General features: G+C 43.4%; 2 protein-coding genes across 6 annotated transcripts in view; one reads left to right on the forward strand and one right to left on the reverse strand.

The window, feature by feature from the left end:
• Nucleotides 1-253: 253 nt before the first annotated feature.
• Nucleotides 254-14,962, forward strand: LOC130283285 (di-N-acetylchitobiase-like). The gene is made up of 7 exons (XM_056532539.1): nucleotides 254-483; nucleotides 1,146-1,284; nucleotides 2,352-2,560; nucleotides 10,506-10,677; nucleotides 12,060-12,157; nucleotides 14,210-14,371; nucleotides 14,455-14,962. The coding sequence occupies exons 1-7, from the start codon at nucleotides 316-318 to the stop codon at nucleotides 14,638-14,640; spliced, it is 1,134 nt and encodes a 377-aa protein (XP_056388514.1). The 5' UTR covers nucleotides 254-315; the 3' UTR covers nucleotides 14,641-14,962.
• A 6,116-nt stretch (nucleotides 14,963-21,078) lies between these two features.
• The window catches only part of SPATA1 (spermatogenesis associated 1), a 46,936-nt gene continuing 44,883 nt past the window's right edge, over nucleotides 21,079-23,131 (reverse strand). For all 5 annotated transcript variants that reach the window (XM_056532542.1, XM_056532543.1, XM_056532545.1 and 2 more), the window contains one exon: nucleotides 21,079-21,674. In XM_056532542.1, the coding sequence (XP_056388517.1) occupies nucleotides 21,576-21,674 (99 nt within the window). In that variant the 3' untranslated portion in view covers nucleotides 21,079-21,575. The remainder of the gene's footprint in view (nucleotides 21,675-23,131) is intronic.

Raw genomic sequence — 23,131 nt, forward strand, 5'->3', positions numbered from 1 at the left:
ACAGGTGGGTGCTGCCTGCTAGATTACCGGGGTCCCCAGTGGCAGGACCCCCGCGATCAGGCATCTTATCCCCTATCCTTTGTATAGGGGATAAGATGTTTTGCGGCCGGAGTACCCCTTTAAATCTTACTCATTGTTTGTATCAGGACTAACAATCGCTGCATGTGAACATCTACATACGGAAAATAAATCTAGTATTTATCTTGTTTGTGATAACACTTCTACGATCATTGTATATTATCTGCATCTATTATGAACCCATCTCCTCCCCTTATATAACACCGCCCTCCTCCTCCTCCCTCTCTATAACCCTGTATGGGAGGTAGCAGAGCTCATTGTGGTGCTGGGTGCTATGTAGAGAGGATGTATGGGTGCACGCTGCTGGGACTGCTCCTCTTTGTAGGGACTCCTCTCTACTCAAGTGAGTGTCCCTGCTCAGACCCAGCTCTATGCCAGCCAATCAAAGACAGCCGGGACTTCGAGGTACCGTGTGTTACTATGTATCAGAGCCTGCACTGCGGATGGATACAATGTATTGTGTAGTGTTATTCCTGTCTCTTCCTGATTGTTATGCTGTGATTGTTGGGGGCGGGGCAGGAAAAGTTCCCTTATGTCACGTATTTTGGGATCTGTTCAGACATTCATGAATTCCTTCCTGCAGGACGTAAACTACTGATCAGCAGGTGTCAATGGAGATACTTGTCTGCATGCGGCAGCACCATGAAAGAACTAACAGGTTCCATTTATTACCATGGTAGAATTATGGATCAATCACATTATAAGTAGTGTTGGGTGCGAATATTCGTATTTCAAATTTTTATTGCGAATTTGCGAATATTGCGAATATACGCTTTTTTTCCCGCATATGTGAATATTCGCATATTCCTTCTTTTCACTTGTGGTTCCATTAGAATGATGCAAATACACTGGTCAGAGGTTATCAACAACATCCCTAGCAACCAATAGTAAAGTTGCCCACCCCCTCACTGTTTTCTTCCTCGAATATGCGAATATAACAAATACGCGAAATTCGCGATTATAGGATTAATATTCGTCTATATATTCGTGAAATATCGTGAATTCGAATATGGGCAATGCTGCTCATCACTAATTATAAGTCAGCGCTAAATGTTATCTTATTCCAGGTCTATGTATTTCATGTCCGAGGGAAAGACTGGAAGAACTATGACTGGGCCCACGTCACCACAGTCGCCATCTTTGCACCATATGAGCCAGAGCTCATGTGCTTTGCTCACTCCAAAGGGGCAAGATATGTTCTGAAGGGTAAGTTTGTGTTACCAGCAGGATATACATGGAACACAGACACATAAGCTGAGGTTATCTGAACATTAACAAATTATTTTATATGTTCAATACATTGATTTATAAAGTTCTAAATAAAGGGGTATTCAGGTATTTCTGGTTCTCTGAATGTAAGACAGGGGCAGCAAAGTTAGTCTGGTTACTATATACTTCCCTTATCTGTGTTTGGTGTCGGGTGTTGAATTTCTTTGTCTTTCTTTTCCCCCGAAGTTCATTTTCTACAGCCTACAAAATGAGTGTTGTCTTGGACCTTTCCCAGCTTGCTGTGCGGCTCGAGACAATACATCACAATCATGTGCTGAAAGGGGCCTTGGCTGCTTTGTCTGTTGTGTGTGTGAAGCCAGGCCCCCTGATGACGTTACCGGCGCATATGTGCGAGCATTCATCATCACACAGATCCACGGCTTGTGTGTCAGGTGATATCAGGCAAGTCATGTGATCAAGGGGGCATCGCTGTGCTACAATGGGAGGGATAACCAATGTGTGGGAGGGAATAAGTCACCTCCCACCTTAAAACAAAGGATCCTGGGGACTGTAGATTGAGGGAAGCCAAAGAAACAGGAAGTAGCCAGTTCCAAAAAATAAAAAAGCCAGCAGTGTGATAAGGGCACAGGACATGGCCATTTACCACCAACACAAGCACAGATACTTGGTAAGATTGTCCATTACTGTATGACACTTAATTACTAAATCCACCTTATGTTGGATAACCCCTTTAAAGGGGTTGGGTAACATTACAAAAAAAAAAGGGGGCTAGTTTTTCCCAGAAACAGCACCACTCTTGTCTATGGGCAGTGCCTAGTATTGCAATTCAGTTATGTCAGAGTAAATATGGCTGTGCTGTAGTACCAGATATGACCCATGCACAACTGTGGTGTTGTTTCTGCAGGTGAAATTGGGGGAGGCCGGGCATTTCTTTGCTATAGCAAGTGACCATACCCCTGCATTCTACTGATCTATGGGGTTCCACGATCATTTTCCCTGGCTTCCTCCTGTAAAGTGACATTGATTCTCCCCTTTTGTTACAGGAGACGTTCCCTTAAAGGATATTGTGGATTCAGGCAATCGAACTGCCTGGATAGCAGAGAAAGTGAGGCTGGCAAAGGCTCAATATATGGATGGAATAAACTTGGATATAGAACAGGCAGTGCTCCCACAAACCCCCGAATACTATGCTTTAACTGCACTGGTGAAGGAAACCACAGAAGCTTTCCATAGAGAAATCCCGGGGTCACAGGTGAGGATTATATAATACATTTACAGTAGAATTTCCATCATTTTTACAGATTCTTAAAAAGTTAAGTAATTTATATTTATATTGTATACTAGCTGATTACCCGATGCTGCCCAGTTTTTCCTACCATGTCCTTGTGGGGGAGGAAAAGCAACAAAAGGAGGAAGCTTTTGTCCTCATATCCCGTCCTTAAATCCTGACCCCATGTCCCCTCCTCATTTCCCGACCCCAAAGCCCCTCCTTATATCCTGTCCCCCGTTCCCATCCCCTTATCCCGAACTCATATCTAATCCACATTTCTAATCCTCATATCCTGTCCTCGTTGTGGTAAAGATATTGTAAGCTGAAAATAAAAGGGGAGTGGCTTAAAGGGTAGGTGTGTCTTTGCAAGAAGGGGCATGGAATGTGTGGAGGGTGTTGCTTACCAGCCGGATTGAAGCATTCCCCAGGAGATGCAGAGCGGAGCTTGTGGAGTAAGGCACCAGAAGTCCTATATACTTTTATGGGACTTGAAACAAAAACCCCATCCTTCACATATGGGGTTAGGTATTAATTTAACTATTATATCTTTTTATTTGACATATAAGTAACATGTGACCAAGTATTATCGAAATATCTCCAGCCGTTTGGAAGTTATGCAGTAACATATATTTCCCATAGACTTGTATGGGACATAAAATAAAAACCCAGACTCTTGGAAATGGGGGTGGGTAAGGGTTAAATTACCTATCCTATGTTCGTTGTTGACATATAAGTAACATGTGTGCCAAGTTTTATGTTAATATCTTTAGCCATTTGGAAGTGATACTGGAACATACACACACTGAGTTTTTTTTTATATATACACTAGCTGAGTACCCAGTGCGCCCGGTTTTTCCAACTATGTCCTTGTGGGGGAGGAAAAGCAACAAAAGGAGGAAACTTATGACCTCATATCCCGTCCTTAAATCCTGACCCAATATCCCGACCCCAAATCCCCTCCTCATATTCCAACCTCAAATCCTGTCCCCATATCCCGTCTTCATATCCCGTCTTCATATCCCGTCCTCATATCCCGTCCCCATATCCCGACCCCATATTTCATCCTCATATCCCATCCCCATATCAAATCCTCATTTCTAATCCTCATATCCTGTCCTCAGGTAGGGATGCGTTGTGGTAAAGATATTGTAAACTGAAAATAAAAGGGGTGTGGCTTAAAGGGTGGGCATATCTTTGCAAGATGTGGCATGGAATGCGGGGAGAGTGTGGCTTGCCAGCCGGACTGGCGCACTCACCAGGAGGTGCAGGGCGGAGCTTGTGGAGTAAGGCACTAAAGTCCTATTTACTTGTTTGACATATAAGTAACATGTGACCAGGTATTATCTAAATATCTCCAGCCGTACGGAAGTTATGCTGGAACATACATTTCCCATAGATTTGCATTGGACTTTAAACAAAAACCCAGACCCTCGCAACTGGGGGGGAGTAAGGGTTAAATCACCTATCCTATGTTTGTTGTTGACATGTACCAAGTTTCATGTTAATATCTTTAGCCGTTTGGAAGTGATGCTGGAACATACATACACACATATATACATACACACATACATATATACACATACATATACATACATAACCCATTGCTACTGACCAAATAACCCCTCCCCTAATCAACAAACATATCAACAAAAGGCACCGATGGCTTCTTAGCACTCTGGGAGGTACTGTCACACCCGCCGGTGCACAGGTCTACCCAGGATGACGCGCATCCTCTTCTTTTCTCCACCACGAGACCAGTTAACCCTACACTGGGCTCCGACCCCCTCCAAGAGATACAGGCCATGCTTGATCCCATCCTGCAAGCCCGACAAAAAGATATCGAGCCCAATATCCGTCAAGTGCACTCCATCAGACCGAAGCAAAGTACGGTTGTCCCCCTCCAGCTGCACGTGTCTGAGACCCCGTCCCAATAGCCCCCCCCCCCCCCCCTCGTGAACGGAACCGCACTAATGTAGACATCCCTGTGTCCACCGTCCGGCGCGTCCTCTTCACCGTGCCCACATCCTGGGCCCCATGCCACACAGCTCGGGGAGCGATCTCCGAGAAGGAGGAGGGGGGGGGGGGGGTCGTTTATCTGCGGGGGAGTAAGGGACCTGTGTTCCCATGCTGCTGCTGTGAGGTAAGTGAGCAGCCTGGGGGAGGGAGCCGGAAACGCACATGGACTGCCTGGAGTGCAGCTGCGCAGAAGACGCAGCCGCACGTGACCTACCACGTGGAGCTGGGGGGGCCACATCGCTGGGACTGAGCCGTGCAGGAGGGCGGGACTGCCGAGAAGAGCGCCTGCCTCCAGGGTAAGATGCCGGTGCCGCTGATGGAACCAGAAGGGAGGAGAGCTCTGCCAGCAAGCTGGCAAGCCAGCCCTCACCCTCCCGTTCCACATGTGCGCGGATCTGGTCGGCAAGCTCCATCCTGCCGGCAGAACAAATCTCTGGGTCAAAGGGATAGAATGAGAAAAAGGGGGAGGAGAGCTCCATATAACTGAGGGTGAGGGGACACATACCCCCGGGAAAACAAACCCCCCCTGATAGGGCCCTGCTATATGGGAGAGACCAACTACCGCTACTGGGCAGAATTCACAGGAGGGGAGGGGGCCAGCCTAATACAGAGAGGGGTATTTTTAACTGTATAATGGCTCAGCAGTCAGGAGACAAGCCAGTTAAGCACGGCTTATCCCTCCAATAGATAGATATTGCTTACTAATTGTTAAAAAGGAAATTCTGTTGGTTTCCCTTGGAAACAGACAACAGTTTACCTCCATTCTGTTGTCAGACATGTGACTTAGCCTATTTTATACGAACTTCCACATTTACACTTCCACAATGCACTGTTCTCTGGTTAGAAGTAACAAGTAACTCCGGGTAATGAAAAAAAGAGGAAAATTAGCTTTAAAGGGGTACTCCCATGGAAAACTTTTTATTTATTTATTTTTTTTTTAAATAAACTGGTGCCAGAAAGTTAAACAGATTTGTAAATTACTTCTATTAAAAAATCTTAATCCTTCCAGTACTTATTAGGGGCTATAAACTACAGAGGAAATGCTTTACTTTTTAGATTTCTCTGATGTCATGACCACAGTGCTCTCTGCTGTCCATTTTAGGAACTGTCATGAGCAGCATATGTTTGCTATGGGGATTTTCTCTTGCTCTGGACAGTTCCTAAAATGGACAGCAGAGGTCAGCAGAGAGCAATGTTTTCATGACATCAGAGAAATCTAAAAAGAAAAAATAATTTTATCTGTAGTATATGGCCCCTAAAAAGTATTGGAAGGATTAAGATGTTTTAATAGAAGTAATTTAAAAATCTGTTTAACTTTCTGGCACCAGTTGATTTAAAAAATAAATAAATAAATAAAAAGTTTTCCACGGGAGTACCCCTTTAAATGGGGATGGAGAAGACAGCTTAATGCAATTCCTGCTATGAAGCCCTCATTCTGACAATTGCTCATGGGGGAGATTTATTAAAACCTGTGTAGAGGAAGAGTGGTGCAGTTGCCCATGGCAACCAATCAGATCGCTTCTTTCATTTTTAAAGAGACCTGTGAATAATGAAAGAAGCGATCTGATTGGTTGCCATGGACAACTGCACCACTCTTCCTCTACACAGGTTTTAATAAATCTCCCCCCATTAATATCCCTTACCCAGTGTTTCCCAACCAGGGTGCCTCCAGCTGTTTCAAAACTACAACTCCCAGCATGCCCGGACAGCCGTAGGCTGTCCGGGCATGCTGAGAGTTGTAGTTTTGCAATGGCTGGAGGCACCCTGATTGGGAAACACTGCCCTAACCATATTTATAACCTATACATGTAACGTTTGTTTTCTTTAGCCTTCCGCCCACTTAGATGAAGGGGTTAAAACTTATCACCTATTTACACAATAACATTGTTCATCGGGGTGAGGCTGAATTTCCGCCTCTATTGCTCGTATTGAACATAGTAGTGACCTAAAACAAACTAGGCTGTAAAGTGTACTTTACCTTTACATTTAGAGATAAAACTACATAAAAAGTTGAGTAAGGCTGGGTTCACACCACGTTTTTCAAATACGGTTACCGCATACGGTTTTCCGCTAAAAAAAACGTATGGCAAAAACCGTATACAACCGTATGACTCCAAATCAAAACGTATACGGTTTTTCCCCATATACGGTTCCAAAACGTATGTACGGTTCTATCCGTTTGCATCCGTTTTTGCTATTTTGTTGGAATTAGTTTTCCAGCAATTTAATAAAGTTACTATTGTTCTATTGTGTGGGAGTGGGATGTCTGGGATGAATTCTAGAAAGATCTGCGCATGTGTCAACTCCAAAAACGGATTAGAAAAACCGTGTGCAACCGTAGTCTGAAATTCTGTGTACGGTTCTCATAGACAACAATGTTAAAAGAACCGCATACGGTTCTCCAACCGGAGGCAAAAAAACGTGGTCGACAGCGTTTTTGCCTACGGTAGAAAAATCGGCAAAACCGTATCCGAGGCAAAACGGATGCAATCGTACACAACATTTGGAATACGGTTTACAATGCATTCTCTATGTATACGGTTTCGGATACGGTCGTATACGGTTTTTTGCAGAAAACCGTATACAGTACGGTTACCGTATTTGAAAAATGTGGTGTGAACTCAGCCTTGGATACCAGCTGACCAAACCAGTAAAAAGAGGTGCATAAAAATAAACTTTTAATAATCTCATTAAAATATGGAATATCAAAAGTATGTACATCTCTGTTTATAGGGTTCCTTACAGAAATTATATAACTGTTAAGATAATCATTTACACCGTCCATATATGAGAACACCTCATGGGTAGTATAAGGTGTCCTGTGTGGACAACCTATAGAACTCCCTCAGTCACCCAAGATAATTGACTGAATCTCCCAACACGTTTCTATCGCCACTTTTGGCGACGTCTTCAGGGGAGTATATAACACATAAAATACTAATTCAGGGTTAATGATTCCACACCCAAACACTCTAAGGGTACATTCACACACACAGATTTTTTTTTTAGTGGGTTTTCCACTGCGTATTTGAAAGTGGGCGGGCTTTTCTCGGCTTTCGGCAGCAGATTTTCTGTGGCGGAATGTACACTGCGGAAAATCCGCCGCAAGCCCCATTGAAGTCAGTAGGGACTGTGGCGGATTTTCTGCAGCGTAAATTCCGCCGCAGAAAATCTGCTGCGGAAAGCCGAAAAGAGCCCGCCCACTTTCAAATACGCAGCGGAAAACCCAATAAAAAATCCGCGCTTGTGAACGTACTCTTAGAACCAAAGGTTGCAGCTTAAAGGTGTACTCCCATGGAAAACTTTGACTTATTTATTTTTTTTTTTTAATCAACTGTTGCCAAAAAGTTAAACAGATTTGTAAATGACTTCTATAAAAAAAAAATCTAAATCCTTCCAGTACTTTTTAGGGACTGTATACCACAGAGGAAATGCTTTTCTTTTTGGATTTCTCTTCTGTCGCGACCACAGTGCTCTTTGATGACCTCTGCTGTCCATTTTAGGAAATATCCAGAGCAGCTTATGTTTGCTATGGGGATTTTCTCCTGCTCTGGACAGTTCCTAAAATGAACAGCAGAGAGCACTGTGGTCATGACAGAAGAGAAATAAAAAAAGAAAAGCATTTCCTCTTTAGTATACAGCCCCTAAAAAGTACTGGAAGGATTAAGATTTTTTTTATAGAAGTCATTTACAAATCTGTTTAACTTTCTGGCACCAGTTAAAAAAAAAATACCCCTTTAACCTCTTAACTCCCGTGGATACTGTGAGACATAGTTATATATTGGTCAAATCGATTGTTTCGCTGATCTCCAGTGGTGAATCAGTGCGCAGAACTAGACTATTTTACTGCCAATATATTTTATACTGAATCATGAACAGGTTAGTATGTGATTATAGCGGACGCAGGAAAGGCCTATATTCATATAAATAAGGGAATAATGTTACCATAATACAGTGGTCCCTCAACATACGATGGTAATCCGTTCCAAATGGACCATCGTTTGTTGAAACCATCGTATGTTGAGGGATCCGTGCAATGTAAAGTATAGGACAGTGGTCTACAACCTGCGGACCTCCAGATGTTGCAAAACTACAACACCCAGCATGCCCGGACAGCCGTCGGCTGTCCGGGCATGCTGGATGTTGTAGTTTTGCAACATCTGGAGGTCTGCAGGTTGTAGACCACTGTTAGAGGAAGTTGTACTCACCCGTCCCCGCCACTCTGGATCGTCACCGCTGCCCGGGATGTCGCCGCCCATCGCTGTCGCCGCGTCCCCGAGGTGTCCCCGACGCTCCGGCAAGGCCTCTGCTTCCCCGGCATCCGCTCGCTCCGTCGCCGCCATCACGTCGCTACGCGCGCCGCTCCTATTGGATGACGGGACGGCGTGCGCGGCGACGTGATGACGATGATGGAGAGCGCCGACGATGCAGAGGATCCCGAAGAGGACGCACCGGAGCCCCGAGGACAGGTAAGTGATCGTCAGTGGACCACACAGGGCACCGTAAACGGCTATCCAGTGGCAGCTGAAGCAGTCTGCGCTGCCGGATAGCCGTTTATGCGATGGCCCCGACATAAAAAAGCATCGTATGTTGATGCTGCCTCTGAGAGGCCATCGCATGTTGAAATTATCGTATGTCGGGGCCATCGTAGGTCGAGGGGGCACTGTATATAGTGATGCAGAGGGAGATGGGAAATAGGGGAATCTTAAGCAAATACCGTAGATATAAATTTATTTTGAGTACCATGAACTTGTATTGATGTAATTATTAGTTGATGTAGTAATACCATAAAGGGGTACTCTGGCGCTAAGACATCTTATCCCCTTACAATCAGTCCCCGTTACAATCAGTCCCCGGAGCATGTTCGCTCCGGGTCTGATGACTGGCGATCTCGGGGCCAGGGCATTGTGATGTCACGGCCCCACCCCCCCGTGTGACGTCACTCTCCACCCCCTCAATGCAAGCCTATGGGAGGGGGCGTGACAGCTGTCACGCCCCCTCCCATAGGCTTGCATTGAGGGGGCGGAGCGTGACGTGACACGGGGGCGGAGCCCATGGCAAGCATCTGATTGGTTGCTATGGTCAACTGGGCAAATTTTCCTCTTTACAGGTTTTGATAAATCTCCCCTAATGTGAGTGATTTATCCAAACCTGTGAAGGGGGAAAAGTTGCTGAGTTGCCCATAGCAACCAATCAGATTGCTTTCATTTTGCAAAGGCCTTTTTAGAAATGAAAGAAGCGATCTGATTGGTTGCTATGGGCAACTGGGCAACTTTTCCTCTGCACAGGTTTTCATAAATCTCCCCCAATCTCTCCCAATGGCCCTCACTTACTTAGAGTGGAGTGTAGTTTTCTTTGTGGGTTTTTGTTTCCGACAGGTATTTCTTCATAGTATTCACTATTGTATCTGGCGATTTTTTTTTTTTTTTTTTTTTTTTTTTTTTTTTTTTTTTTTATTTATTTATTTTTTTTTTCCCCTAAGTTTTGCACTTTTTACACATGCTCTGAGCTGTCGTGGTGAATTTGAGCTCTTAAGAAACTCATTTTATGTGAAAACATTAGTAAATTTGTAGGTTTCTTTCAGGATATGTATTTTTTTTTTTTTTTTTTTTTGGGAGCTACACCCCTTTTCCAGATGACCACGCCCCTTTGTAGAGTTTTCTGAGTAAAGTGGAGAGTAGGGTTTTTTGGATTTTTTTTTTTTTTTGTCGGAAATTCTGGCGCACAGCACTGCGACAAAAAACAAAAAATACAAAATCCAATTAGAAAAGCCTTAGTAAATGAGGCCCAGTGTGGGGGACATTAATCTTAACTTAAACAAGGAAAAAGTGGAGCAGTTGTCCAAAGTGAGCATTCAGTTTCTGAAAAGGAGTGCTTTTATCTTTTAACCCTTTTTATCACACTGTTGTAGGTGACCTTTGATGTTGCATGGGCTCCTCCCTGCGTTGCCCACCGCTGCTATAACTATACGGGCATAGCGGAGCTGTGCGACTTCTTGTTTGTTATGTCCTACGATGAACCCCCAGAGAGAAGGACTGAACTTATAGCTGGAGCAAATGCGCCATTCAACCAAACCATAACGGGTCAGTTGCCAAATACTATGATTTTATGGGCTGGGGGTACATGGTATGTTTGTCTTTTATGTTTAAAGGGGTACTCCGGTGGAAAACTTTTTTTTAATTTTTTTTTAGTTTCCCAATCAACTGGTGCCAGAAAGTTAAACAGATTTGTAAATTAGGAACACAAAAGCTGGTTCGGCACTGCAAGGGTCAGCAAGCCGGACACAAGGGCTAGGAAAGAGCAGAGTCTGTATAGCCTGGAGTAACGGTGGTGCTCTGGTTCCAAACAAAGCTTATGAACTGTATAAGAATGAAGATCAGAGGACAAAACCGGCCGACTCACCGACAGGTACTCTTCAGGACTTTCTTCTTCATTGAAATACTCACAATTACATGGTATAGATGAAGCATGCTTGACGCGTGAAACACTCTGTAGCCGGATTTGTGTACCCCCCCCCCCCCCCATCCCGTCCTGTCCCTCCCCACGTTATACCATGTAATTGTGAGTATTTCAATAAAGAAGAAAGTCCTGAAGAGTACCTGTCGGTGAGTCAGCCGTTTTTTCCCTCTGATCTTTATTCTTATACAGATTTGTAAATTACTTCTATAAAAAAAAAAAAAAAAATATCTTAATCCTTTCAGTACTTATTAGCTGCTGAATACAACAGAGTAAATTCTTTTCTTTTTGGAACACAGAACTCTCTGCTGACATCTCTGTCCATTTTAGGAACTGTCCAGAGCACCATATGTTTGCTATGGGGATTTTCTCCTACTCTGGACAGTTCTTAAAATGGACAGAGATGTCAGCAGAGAGCAGTAATTTCAGCAGAAGTAATTTACAAAGCTGTTTAACTTTCTGGCACCAGTTGATTTATAAAGAATATATTCAGCAAAACAAAATGTATCCCCTATCCGCAGGGCGTAAGTGCCTGATTGCCGGGGGTTTGACCGGTGGGAGCCACCATGATCTCCCGTAAGGGGCCTCAGGAAAAGACATTTCCCACCCGCACCTCGGTTGGTCGAAGACGCCCCCTCCATTAGGGATAAATTTGTTGTCACTGGACATCTTCTTTAAAATGATTTTATTGCTGCTGCTCCTGGTACACGTGGTCTGGGTTGACTTATGCCAAGTGTACATCCCAGTGTACTCTGCAAACTTTTTTTTGAATTTTTAATACCAGCGAAAAGACCTATATAACCTATTGATCACTATATAGAATCTATTGATTACCCTATAGAACCTATTCATCACCCTTTTGTTTGTGGAAGCTGCTATAAAACGAAGACGTCATCTAGCCACCCCAGAAACAGATATATAACTATAACAAATAAATAACATTTATTTATACTATGTAATATTATTTTCAGTGAGACTCATACATTCTTAAATAAACTATCTCTTGTAGGTTACGAGCAGTTTATTAAAATCGGCATAGATCCCAAGAAACTCGTGATGGGCGTCCCCTGGTATGGGTATGACTATGTCTGTCTCCAATTGACAGAGGTATTAATGGAAGGTTTTTTAAGTTTACATATTTACATTACCATTTAGGGAGTGTACAGACTGGGGTAATACATAGATATGATGCATTTCTCTTTGTTGGGACATACACGTATAGGGGATTGGATCCTATTTTTGAGCCCTAATATCCCTAAATAAGGTCTGAATAAAGTGCAACTCTGTATTACTGACCTGTAGGGGCTCAGTGTCTGCTACATCATATTGTGGAGATTTTCTCTTGTAAAGACAGAGAATAATAAATCATACAACATATGCAGTGGAAGTTTTCCAAAAACTGTCAGAAAAAAAAAAAAAAGTGGAAACTTAGCCTAAAGGGGATATCCCAACAGTATATGTAACTCATTGCCTATTCTTTTTCTCTGACAATTGGTCCATTTTGTCTGCTGATTTCTGCAGTTTTAGAAAGATTTTTTTTTTAAGTTAAGTTTTTCAACTTTTTTTTTGTTTTTTTTAGTTTACAAACAAGGTATTTATTGGAGACAAAAATAGCCCAAAAACATAAAAAAAAAAATAGAGATGTAAGATTTTACTGAATGGAAAATACCATTATCAAAAGATAAGTCTGTTTTCAGGATCTTAAATGGATACTTTTGTCTATATAAAGGTCACATAAATCCCAAAATTTGACTGGTCCACCAGAGTACTTACCATAGGACCCAGATTCAGACTCCATAATGGGATCCAGAAGAAGCCAGCAATCCCAACTAAGGCTATGTTAACATATCAGAATTTCCGAGCGGAATTCCACGGGAATATTTCGCTCAGAAATTCCGCCTGCAGCTGTGCACATAGCAGATTGAAATTCTGTTGTGATTCCGATTGATTCCAGTGTCCACGGAAACATTAAAGGGGTACTCCGGTGAAAACCTTTTTTCTTTTAAATCAACTGGTGGCAGAAAGTTAAACATATTTGTAAATTACTTCTATAAAAAAATCTTAATCCTTCCTGTACTTATTAGCTGCTGAATACTACAGAGGAAATTCTTTTCTTTTTGGAATGCTCTCTGATGACATCACGAGCACAGTGCTCTCTGCTGACGTTATTATAATAATAATAAAGCTTTATTTATTGTTGTCCTTAGTGGGATTTGAACCCAAGTCCCCAGCACTGCAAGGCAGCAATGCTAACCACTGAGCCACCATGCTGCCCTTAGCATACATCTGCTATACATCTGCTATGCATCTGCTATGCATCTGCTATGCATGGTTGCTAAAATGGACAGAGATGTCAGCAGAGAGCACTGTGCTCGTGATGTCATCAGTGTTCCAAAAAGAAAGGAATTTCCTCTGTAGCATTATGCAGCTAATAAGTACTGGAAGGATTAAGATTTTTTAAGAGAAGTAATTTACAAATATGTTTAACTTTCTGCCACCAGTTGATTTAAAAGAAAAAAAAGGTTTTCACCGGAGTACCCCTTTAAGGGTGCGTTCCCACAGGGCGTATACGCAGCGTATTTGACGCCGCGCAAATTTTACGGCAGCAGCGGGAAATACGCTGCGTATCCCTTGCTCACTATACACACAGGGCTTTCCGGCAGCAGCCCTATGTGTGTAGTGAGTTTTGGAGGCGGGGCCGTGTGCCGGCTTGTCTGTGATCTGCGGCCCCACCTCCAAAACTCACTACACACATAGGACTGCCGCCGGAAAGCCCTGTGTGTATAGTGAGCAAGGGATACGCAGCGTATTTCTAGCTGCTGCCGTAAAATTTGCGCAGCGTCAAATACGCTGCGTATACGCCCTGTGGGAACGCACCCTAAACCGTTTAAAGCTTCTGCAGATTCCGCTCGGAAATGCATTGCCATCTATGAAAATTAGGTATTTCTGAAAGGTCATAGTGCTGCCGAAACAAGCCAATGTGCGGAATGTCCACTTACGTTTTACAGGCAGACATGCCGCACTTTTAAAGCCTAACACTGAAAATAGGAAGGGATCACATTGTGGTTCGGGGTGTTATCTGGGATTATTTAACAAATGACCCAATTAGACTTTTCAATACATTTCATAATTGATTTTTCCAAATTTTCTTTCTATCAGGATAATCGGTGCAAATTAAAGAAAATACCATTTCAAGGTGCCGAGCGCAGTAATGTCGCGGCCAATCAGGTAGGATACAGTACAATCATGAAGCAGATCAATGACTCATTGAGTGGCCGCCTATGGGACGATGTCCAGAAAGCTCCTTTTTACAATTACAAGGTTTGTAGTCGATTTCACCACTTTTGCCATACTGTATGTAGGTTACCGGCATGATACATTCTATAGTTCATGTGTTTCAATAGGACGCAAAAGGAAATATCCATCAGGTTTGGTACGATGATCCGCAGAGTATTTCTTTGAAGGTGGCCTACGTCAAGATACTTGGTCTTAGAGGCGTTGGTATGTGGCACGGAGATGTACTGGATTATTCTGACGATCCTATAGCCCGGCAACAGACTGAAGACATGTGGAAAGCCTTACTACCATAATGACTCTCTATAATGCAGTGTTTCCCAACCAGGGGAACTTTTGCCCGGACATGTTGGGAGATTCCGTAGTGTGAACCCAGCTTTACAGTTTATGTGCTCTGCTACAGATAAAAAGCTAATCCTAAATTAGAAAAATCTGATTACTAAGGCAATCCGAAGATGAGAACGGCATGGACCATCACCACGGTGCCAGGTGGCTTTTAGGTGTACAATTGAATCCCTTGAGACTGAGATTAATAAAGACAAAGTGTGAAATTTATCTAGATGATGTTGTATTTGGTGTGTTGTCTTACATTTTTAAAATAAAACTGAATACTGTGATACTGAAGTGCTGGATCGGAATTTCCTTTCTTTAAAGGTGTTATCCAACATAAGGTGAATTTAGTAATTACCTGTCCTACAGTAATAGACGCAAGGATCTGTGCTTGTGTTTGTGCTAAATGGCCGTGTCCTCTGTCCCCCATCACGCTGCTGACTTGTTTTTTGGGAACTGGCTTTGTCCTTTTTCTGTGGCCTCCCTAAGACTACAATCCTCAGGATACTTTGTTTTATGGTGGGAGGTGACTTATTACAGTTTTTTTCGTCATATAAGACGCACCGAATTTTATAGGATAAAAATCTAGAAAATAAAGATTCAGAACCAAATACAATGTAAAGCATAGGACAGTGATCTTCAACCTGCGGACCTTCAGATGTTGCAAAACTACAACTCCCAGCATGCCATTGGCTGTCCGGGCATGCTAGGAGTTGTAGTTTTGCAACATCTGGAGGTCCGCAGGTTGAAGACCACTGGTATAGGAGGTAATACTCACGTGTCCCCGCCGCTCCGGACCCGTCACCGCTCGTCACCGCTGCCCTGGATGTCGCCTTCCATCGCTGTCGCTGCATCCCTGGGGTGTCCCCGTCGCTCGAACGTCTCTGCTGCCCGGTATCCTAGCTCTCCGTCGCCGCCATGACGTCGCTACGCACGCCGCTTCTATTGGATGACAGGACAGCGTGCGTGACGACGAAGGAGAGCGTCGGCCATTCAGGGGATCCCGGCACGGAGCAGACACCGAGGAGGCAGGTAAGGTACCTCCCGGTGTCCTGTAAGCTGTTCGGGACGCCACGATTTCACTGCGGCGGTCCAGCCCAACTGAACAGCCGGGTTAGTGTTATTTTCGCTTCACACGCGGTGGTCTGCTTTGATCGCCGCATCTGAAGGGTTAATAAGGGCATCATGCGATCGGTGATGTCCTGTATTAGCCGCGGGTCCTGGCCGTTGATGGCCGCAGGGACCGCGAGCGATAGGTGCGTATTCGCCTTATAAGACGCAACAACTTTTCCCCCCCAGTTTTGGGGAAGAAAAAGTGCGTCTTATACGGTGAAAAAATACGGTATATATGTTACCCCACACACAGCACAACCTGACACACAAGCCCTGGATCTGTGTGATGATGAATGCACGTACACGTGCTCCGGTAATTTCATCAGGGGGCTGGCTTCACACATAACAGACAACGCAGCCATGCCCCCTTTCAGCACCTGACTTGTGAAGTATTGTCCCGGGCCACACAGCAAGCTGGGAAAGGTCTGGGGAAGGCAGCAGAAAATGAATGTCCAGGGGAAAAAAAAGACAAAGACACCAGCCACCAAACACAGGTAAGCGAAGTATATTAATAACTAGACTAACTTTGCTGCCCCTGTCTCACATTCAACAAAAAAAAAAACTAGAATACCCCTTTAAGTCTTCAACAAGCAACAGGACTGGTTTGGATCCTTGCACTTAATTTGTGGAGGTGAGCTGGTTATTTCCATTCTATTGAGGGAACTTCCTGTGCCGGCATAGAGCGGCAAAAGTGTGCAATCTGTTTGATGCAAGTCGTCTCTACACCAAAAATGTTGCTCAAAAGTTTTGCACAAATTTGACACACTGCACTGGTGCAAGGAATGATAAATTCACCACATAGTCAACCAAAAATTTTAAACGGCAAATTCCAATAACATAACTCTCAAAGTGCTACATACAATACTACAGGGTGGGCCATTTATATGGATACACCTTAAAAAAATGGGAATGGTTGGTGATATTAACTTCTTGTTTGTGGCACATTAGTATATGTGAGGGGAGAAACTTTTCAAGATGGGTGGTGACCATGGCGGCCATTTTGAATCCAACTTTAGTTTTTTCAATAGGAAGAGGGTCATGTGACACATCAAACTTATTGGGAATTTCACAAGAAAAACAATGATGTGCTTGGTTTTAACGTAACTTTATTCTTTCATGAGTTATTTACAAGTTTCTGACCACTTATAAAATGTGTTCAAAGTGCTGCCCATTGTGTTGGATTGTCAATGCAACCCTCTTCTCCCACTCTTCACACACTGAAAGCAACACCGCAGGAGAAATGCTAGCACAGGCTTCCAGGATCTGTAGTTTCAGGTGCTGCACATCTCGTATCTTCACAGCATAGACAATTGCCTTCAGATGACCCCAAAGATAAAAGTCTAAGGGGGTCAGATCGGGAGACCTTGGGGGCCATTCAACTGGCCCACGACGACCAATCCACTTTCCAGGAAACTGTTCATCTAGGAATGCTCGGACCTGACACCCATAATGTGGTGGTCACCATCTTGCTGGAAAAACTCAGGGAACGTGACAGCTTCAGTGCATAAAGAGGGAAACGCATCATCATGTAGCAATTTCACATATCCAGTGGCCTTGAGGTTTCCATTGATGAAGAATGTTCCCACTATCTTTGTACCCCATATACCACCCCACACCATACCATCAATGTTTGTGTTCCAACAGTCTTGGAGGGATCTATCCAATGGGGGTTAGTGTCAGACCAATAGCGGTGGTTTTGTTTGTTAACTTCACCATTCACATAAGTTTCCTCATCACTGAACAAAATCTTCTGCGTAAACTGAGGGTCCTGTTCCAATATTTGTTTTGCCCATTTTGCAGCACCTGAAACTACGGATACTGGAAGCCTGTGCTAGCATTTCTCCTGCAGTGTATATAGTAGTATATAGCAGTGTATACAGATACTGGAAGCCTGTGCTAGCATTTCTCCTGCGGTGTATATAGTAGTATATAGCAGTGTATACGGATACTGGAAGCCTGTGCTAGCATTTCTCCTGTGGTGTATATAGTAGTATATAGCAGTGTATACAGATACTGGAAGCCTGTGCTAGCATTTCTCCTGTGGTGTATATAGCAGTGTATACAGATACTGGAAGCTTGTGCTAGCATTTCTCCTGCAGTGTATATAGTAGTATATAGCAGTGTATACGGATACTGGAAGCCTGTGCTAGCATTTCTCCTGCAGTGTTGCTATCAGTGTGTGAAGAGTGGGAGAAGAGGGTTGCATTGACAATCCAGCACAATGGGCAGCACATTGAACACATTTTATAAGTGGTCAGAAACGTGTAAATAACTCATGAAAGAATAAAGTTACGTTAAAACCCAGCACATAATTGTTTTTCTTGTGAAATTCCCAATATGTTTGATGTGTCACATGACCCTCTTCCTATTGAAAAAACAAAAGTTGGATTCTAAATGGCCGACTTCAAAATGGCAGCCATGGTCACCACCCATCTTAAAGTTTCCCCTCTCACATATACTAATGTGCCACAAACAGGAAGTTATCACCAACCATTCCCATTTTATTAAGGTGTATCCATATAAATGGCCCACCCTGTACTATCCTCCTATATGGGAGAGATGCTGCTAGAATTCCTTTGTACCATGTACAGCCCCTGGGCCTGACTGAACAGGTATAGCCTTTAATATTGGGTTATTGGTCAACAACCTGACTTTGGGTTACTTGGGTCTTCAGATTAAAAGGAATTTCCACTTACTAAATCCATGATGGTTTTTAGGGCCACAATTCAGTGAATCACTGTCATTTGAAAAAACTTTTGACATATTGTCCATGACATGTCAAAAGTTTTAATAGGACTGGGTCTCTGTCCTTAAACTGGACTCGTCGCTCCTATCTAAGACGGAGCAGAACTGTGTCGCTGGCCGTCAATTAAGCGAAGGGGGCGAGACCACGGCCAGAGTGATGAGACCCTGGTAAATATAAGTCCCTGCCCAGGGGACTACTTACGGGGCAGCCGGGGGGACTTTATAACGTCATACCCCCACAATCCCTAGGGGTAGGAACGTCCCTCGAGGATGGAGAGGATAAAGATTTCACCATATATAACGTTGTCAAATGTTATATATGTGTGGTGGACCACTGGTGTATGGCGGGACCACGGGTGTAGCGGTGTAGGTGGTGGGGCCAGATGGTATTAACCCCGGGGGCAAGATGTTATTAACCCCTAGTGTTCGTGACAGCAGAATGGTTTTTGGTACCGGAACCACATGAGCGGTATCTCCGTTATTCCAATGGCTAGGTAGTGAAAGTAGAGTCCACAACCAGTTATGGTTTAACGAAGGCTTTCCTGAGTTAAGACAGATGGAATTATCTTCACAGCTAGGCCAGATTCCCAGAGAGGTGGCCAGGAACCCAGAAGGACCTTGCAGATTGCTGGGACCAATTATACTTGTAATAGACTTGAGACGATTATCTTGAGACTTGACTATATGCAGAACTTGAATACTTGTAGTGACAGCTGACATAGACTTTAGACTTACTGGAATGACTGTAGCTTTGGCCTTCCGGGTAGCTGGTCACTAGCACTGAGATTTCTGGTGGTTGCTGGTCTCAGTAAAGACTGATCTCAAAGAGAGTGAATTTTAATGCCCACCCCTTTATATAGTGGGGGGGGGCTCGACTATGGCCCATTGGTCAAGCTGCGGGTCATAGGTTAAGCTGGTGCTCTCTGGGTAACATCATGTGACAACATAACATGTGACAATCTCACAGGTCCTTTAGACTATCTACACATTAGGACACTGACAGCACATAAGTTAGGACAAATAACATTCTAGAAACAGCAGGGGAGCCCCCAGGTCACCGAGGGACTCAACCTGACAGGGCCTAACTGCATGTATTCTTACGGGGAAAATGAAGACGTCTCAGCTAGGCAACTCTGATGGCTTATCGCTTGTGAAAACAGAGGATCAAGTGTGTTTTTAAATTGAACATTCTGGATCTTCCTTTCCCCGATAGCTGCCATCGGTGACAATCTGAAGCCCACATGGTCCGCCAGTCCTGCCAATGGCAATTCTGTCCAGTGCCAGGGTTCAATGCACCTCACTGCCGCTCTGCCTATCACTGGCCAAGGCGGGTCCTTGCTGTGGCTGGACATTTCCGAATCAGCAGTGTGAGGCGTTGACCACTGGCAACCAGGAAGAAGACGAAAGGGGGGGGGGGGGGACTGGAGCGGCCATACCAGGACACCGAAGGAGCGGCAGCAGGTGACTCCAGTTTGTTGTTTTAGATGCTGACGGCCGGGGCATACTGGTACAAAAAAACTTCTAAACAGAACTTCTCCTTTAACTTCACAAAAGTGTATTTGTATCTTTATTTTGCCAATAAAATGTAAAAAAAATTTAAAAAATTTTTAAATAGTAATTTGGTAACAACATCCAGTGCATTAGAGAAAACCCCAACTGTTGTTTTTTAAATATAGGGGCTGTTAAACAATGGGACATTTGGGTCCTCTACCGATACAGAGAACAAGCTGGTCCAGGCCGGCAATAGAGAGGTAACTTTTGCATTTGGTGATTCTCTACTGCAGTGTTTCCCAACCAGGGTGCCTACAGCTGTTGCGAAACTACAACTCCCAGCATGCCCGGACAGCCAAAGGCTGTCCGGGCATGCTGGGAGTTGTAGTTTCGCAACAGCTGGAGGCACCCTGGTTGGGAAACACTGCTTCACTGAAATTAAGTCTTAAATGTCTAATTTATAGCAACTCATCTCATGGCTTCCGTCTTATACAGAACCTGAGTGGGCGGAGCATGACACATGGTTTCTTTTATGGTGCTCCTTGATCTGTGTGTCATACACCACCCCCTAGGGTCCTTTCACAGAACTTTTCCATAAACTAAAGGAATACTGTAGTGGAATATAACTTATCCCCCTATCCGAAGGAAACATGGAGGGGGCATGTCGGCCGCCGCGTCATGTGGGGATGGAACGCCCCCTTCCTGCGGACTGCCGCGGTCCCATGCTGCGGAGATCGCTCCTGTATGGAGCCGCGGCAGTCTGCAGGAAGGGACGTTCCGTCCCCGCATTACGCGGCAGCCGACACGCCCCCTACATGTATCCCATAGAGCTACATGGAGGGGGCATGTCTGCCATGGCTTCCTGCTGGGGACGGCACGGCGCTTCCTGCGAACTGCTGGGGGTAAATAAGGATAATCTCCTAGTCATTTAGCATGTAATCTGACTCTTCAAAAGGGGTATTCCAGGAAAAAAATGTTTTTTTAATATATGTATCAACTGGCTCCAGAAAGTTAAACAGATTTGTAAATTACTTCTATTAAAAAATCTTAAACCTTCCAATAATTATCAGCTGCTGAAGTGGAGTTGTTTTCTGTCTGGCAACAGTGCTCTCTGCTGACATCTCTGCTTGTCTCGGGAACTACACACAGAGTAGGAGGAGTTTGCTATGGGGATTTGCTTCTACTCTGGACAGTTCCCGAGACATGTGTCATCAGAGAGCACTTAGACAGAAAAGAACAACTCAACTTCAGCAGCTGATAAGTACTGAAAGGATTAAGATTTTTTTAATAGAAGTAATTTACAAATCTGTTTAACTTTCTGGAGCCAGTCGATATATATCTAAAAAAGTTTTTTTCCCTGAATAACCCCTTTAAACATCGGTCCAAGAGGCAAAGACACATAAAATTTGTCTCATACAGTCCCATGACCCTTCGTTATTTTCAGTCTTCTGCCAAAATAAATTAGATTTGTAAAAAAAAGTGTATCCGTGTAGAATACCGTCCATTACTATGTCTCCAGGATAATGTCAGTCCAGGAGACACGGATGGTGCGTCATACTGCATACAATGGACTCGACAACCCAGACTGCGCTTTTTTCTGCGCTAATTCCGCTTTCAGAACGCTCAGATCAGAAGACGCCTGCTTTCGCATCTGAAAACACAGTAAGAAGATTTTAAACGAAACGAGTCGTCGGAAAATTACCTCTCTGAAATCAAGTTTTAATGTTAAAGATTTTTTAATTTTTTTTAAAGGGGTACTCCGGTGGAAAACTTTTTTTTATTTTAAATCAACTGGTGCCAGAAAGTTAAACAGATTTGTAAATTTCTTCTATTAAAAAATCTTAATCCTTCTGTAACTCAGCTGCTGAATACTACAGAGGAAATTCTTTTCTTTTTGGAACACAGCGCTCTCTGCTGACATCATGAGCACAGTGCTCTCTGCTGACATCTGCTGTCCATTTTAAGAACTGTCCAGAGTAGGAGAAAATTCCCATAGCAAACATATATCCTGCTCTGGACAGTTCCTAAAATGGACAGAGATGTCAGCAGAGAACACTGTGTTCCAAAAAGAAAAGAATTTCCTCTGTAGTATTCAGCAGCTAATAAGTACTGGAAGGGTAAAGATTTTTTAATAGAAGTAATTTACAAATCTGTTTAACTTTCTGGCACCAGTTGATTTAAAAAAAAATAAAATAAAAAAAAAATTCCACCGGAGTACCCCTTTAAGAATTTATGGTTATTTTTTTTTTTTAATTAATTATCAATTTTACTATCTATATTGTATAATAATCCAGAAATCTTGCAGACTCCATTCTGGCTACTAGGCCTGATCAGTAATGATCTAAGAATGGGGATTCAACCATAATAAAGTGAAATATTTATGTGCTAGCCAAGTGCAATCCGTGCATAAAACACTTGAAAAGAAGGAAAGAAAAAGCACTATATGGATGTATATCATTGCAGATAGGATTACAATAAAAGAGGACACCAGTATATAGTATATTGGTAAAGACACCATTCATAATAGCTGTAGCTCGGCGATTAGCCTCCCCCTCCCTGATGAATGACTTCCAAAAAGGTCACAGAGCATGCCCAGAAAATGTTCCCATTGTAGCAAATAGGGTCAGGCCAGTCTATTGTGCCTATGCTATTGGGGCTATATTTAACCCCTTAATAACACAAATATTCTTTTTTTTATTCTTTCCTCTTCGCCTTTAAAAATCCATAACTCATCAAAATTTTCATCAATTTTCCATCTATAGGGTTTGTTGTTTGCAGGAGTAATTGTACTTAGCTCATTGACCTCACTCATTGCACCACAAAATATATGGTGAAGCCAAAAATAATGATTTGTGGGGCGAAAATTTATTTTTCCATTATGCAACATTTAGGGGGTTTCGTTTCTACACAGTGCACTTTTCAGTAACAATGACGCAGCAGTGGAGATTTATCAAAACCTGTGTAGAGGAAGAGTAGTGCAGTGGCCCATAGCATCAATCGGACTACTTCTTTAATTTTTTTTAAAGAGGCCTGTGAAAATTGAAAGTAGTGCTCTGATTGGTTGCTATGGGCAACTGCACCACTCTTCCTTTACACTGGTTTTGATAA

This window comes from Hyla sarda, chromosome 7 (assembly GCF_029499605.1).
Source record: "Hyla sarda isolate aHylSar1 chromosome 7, aHylSar1.hap1, whole genome shotgun sequence".
NCBI lineage: Eukaryota > Metazoa > Chordata > Amphibia > Anura > Hylidae > Hyla > Hyla sarda.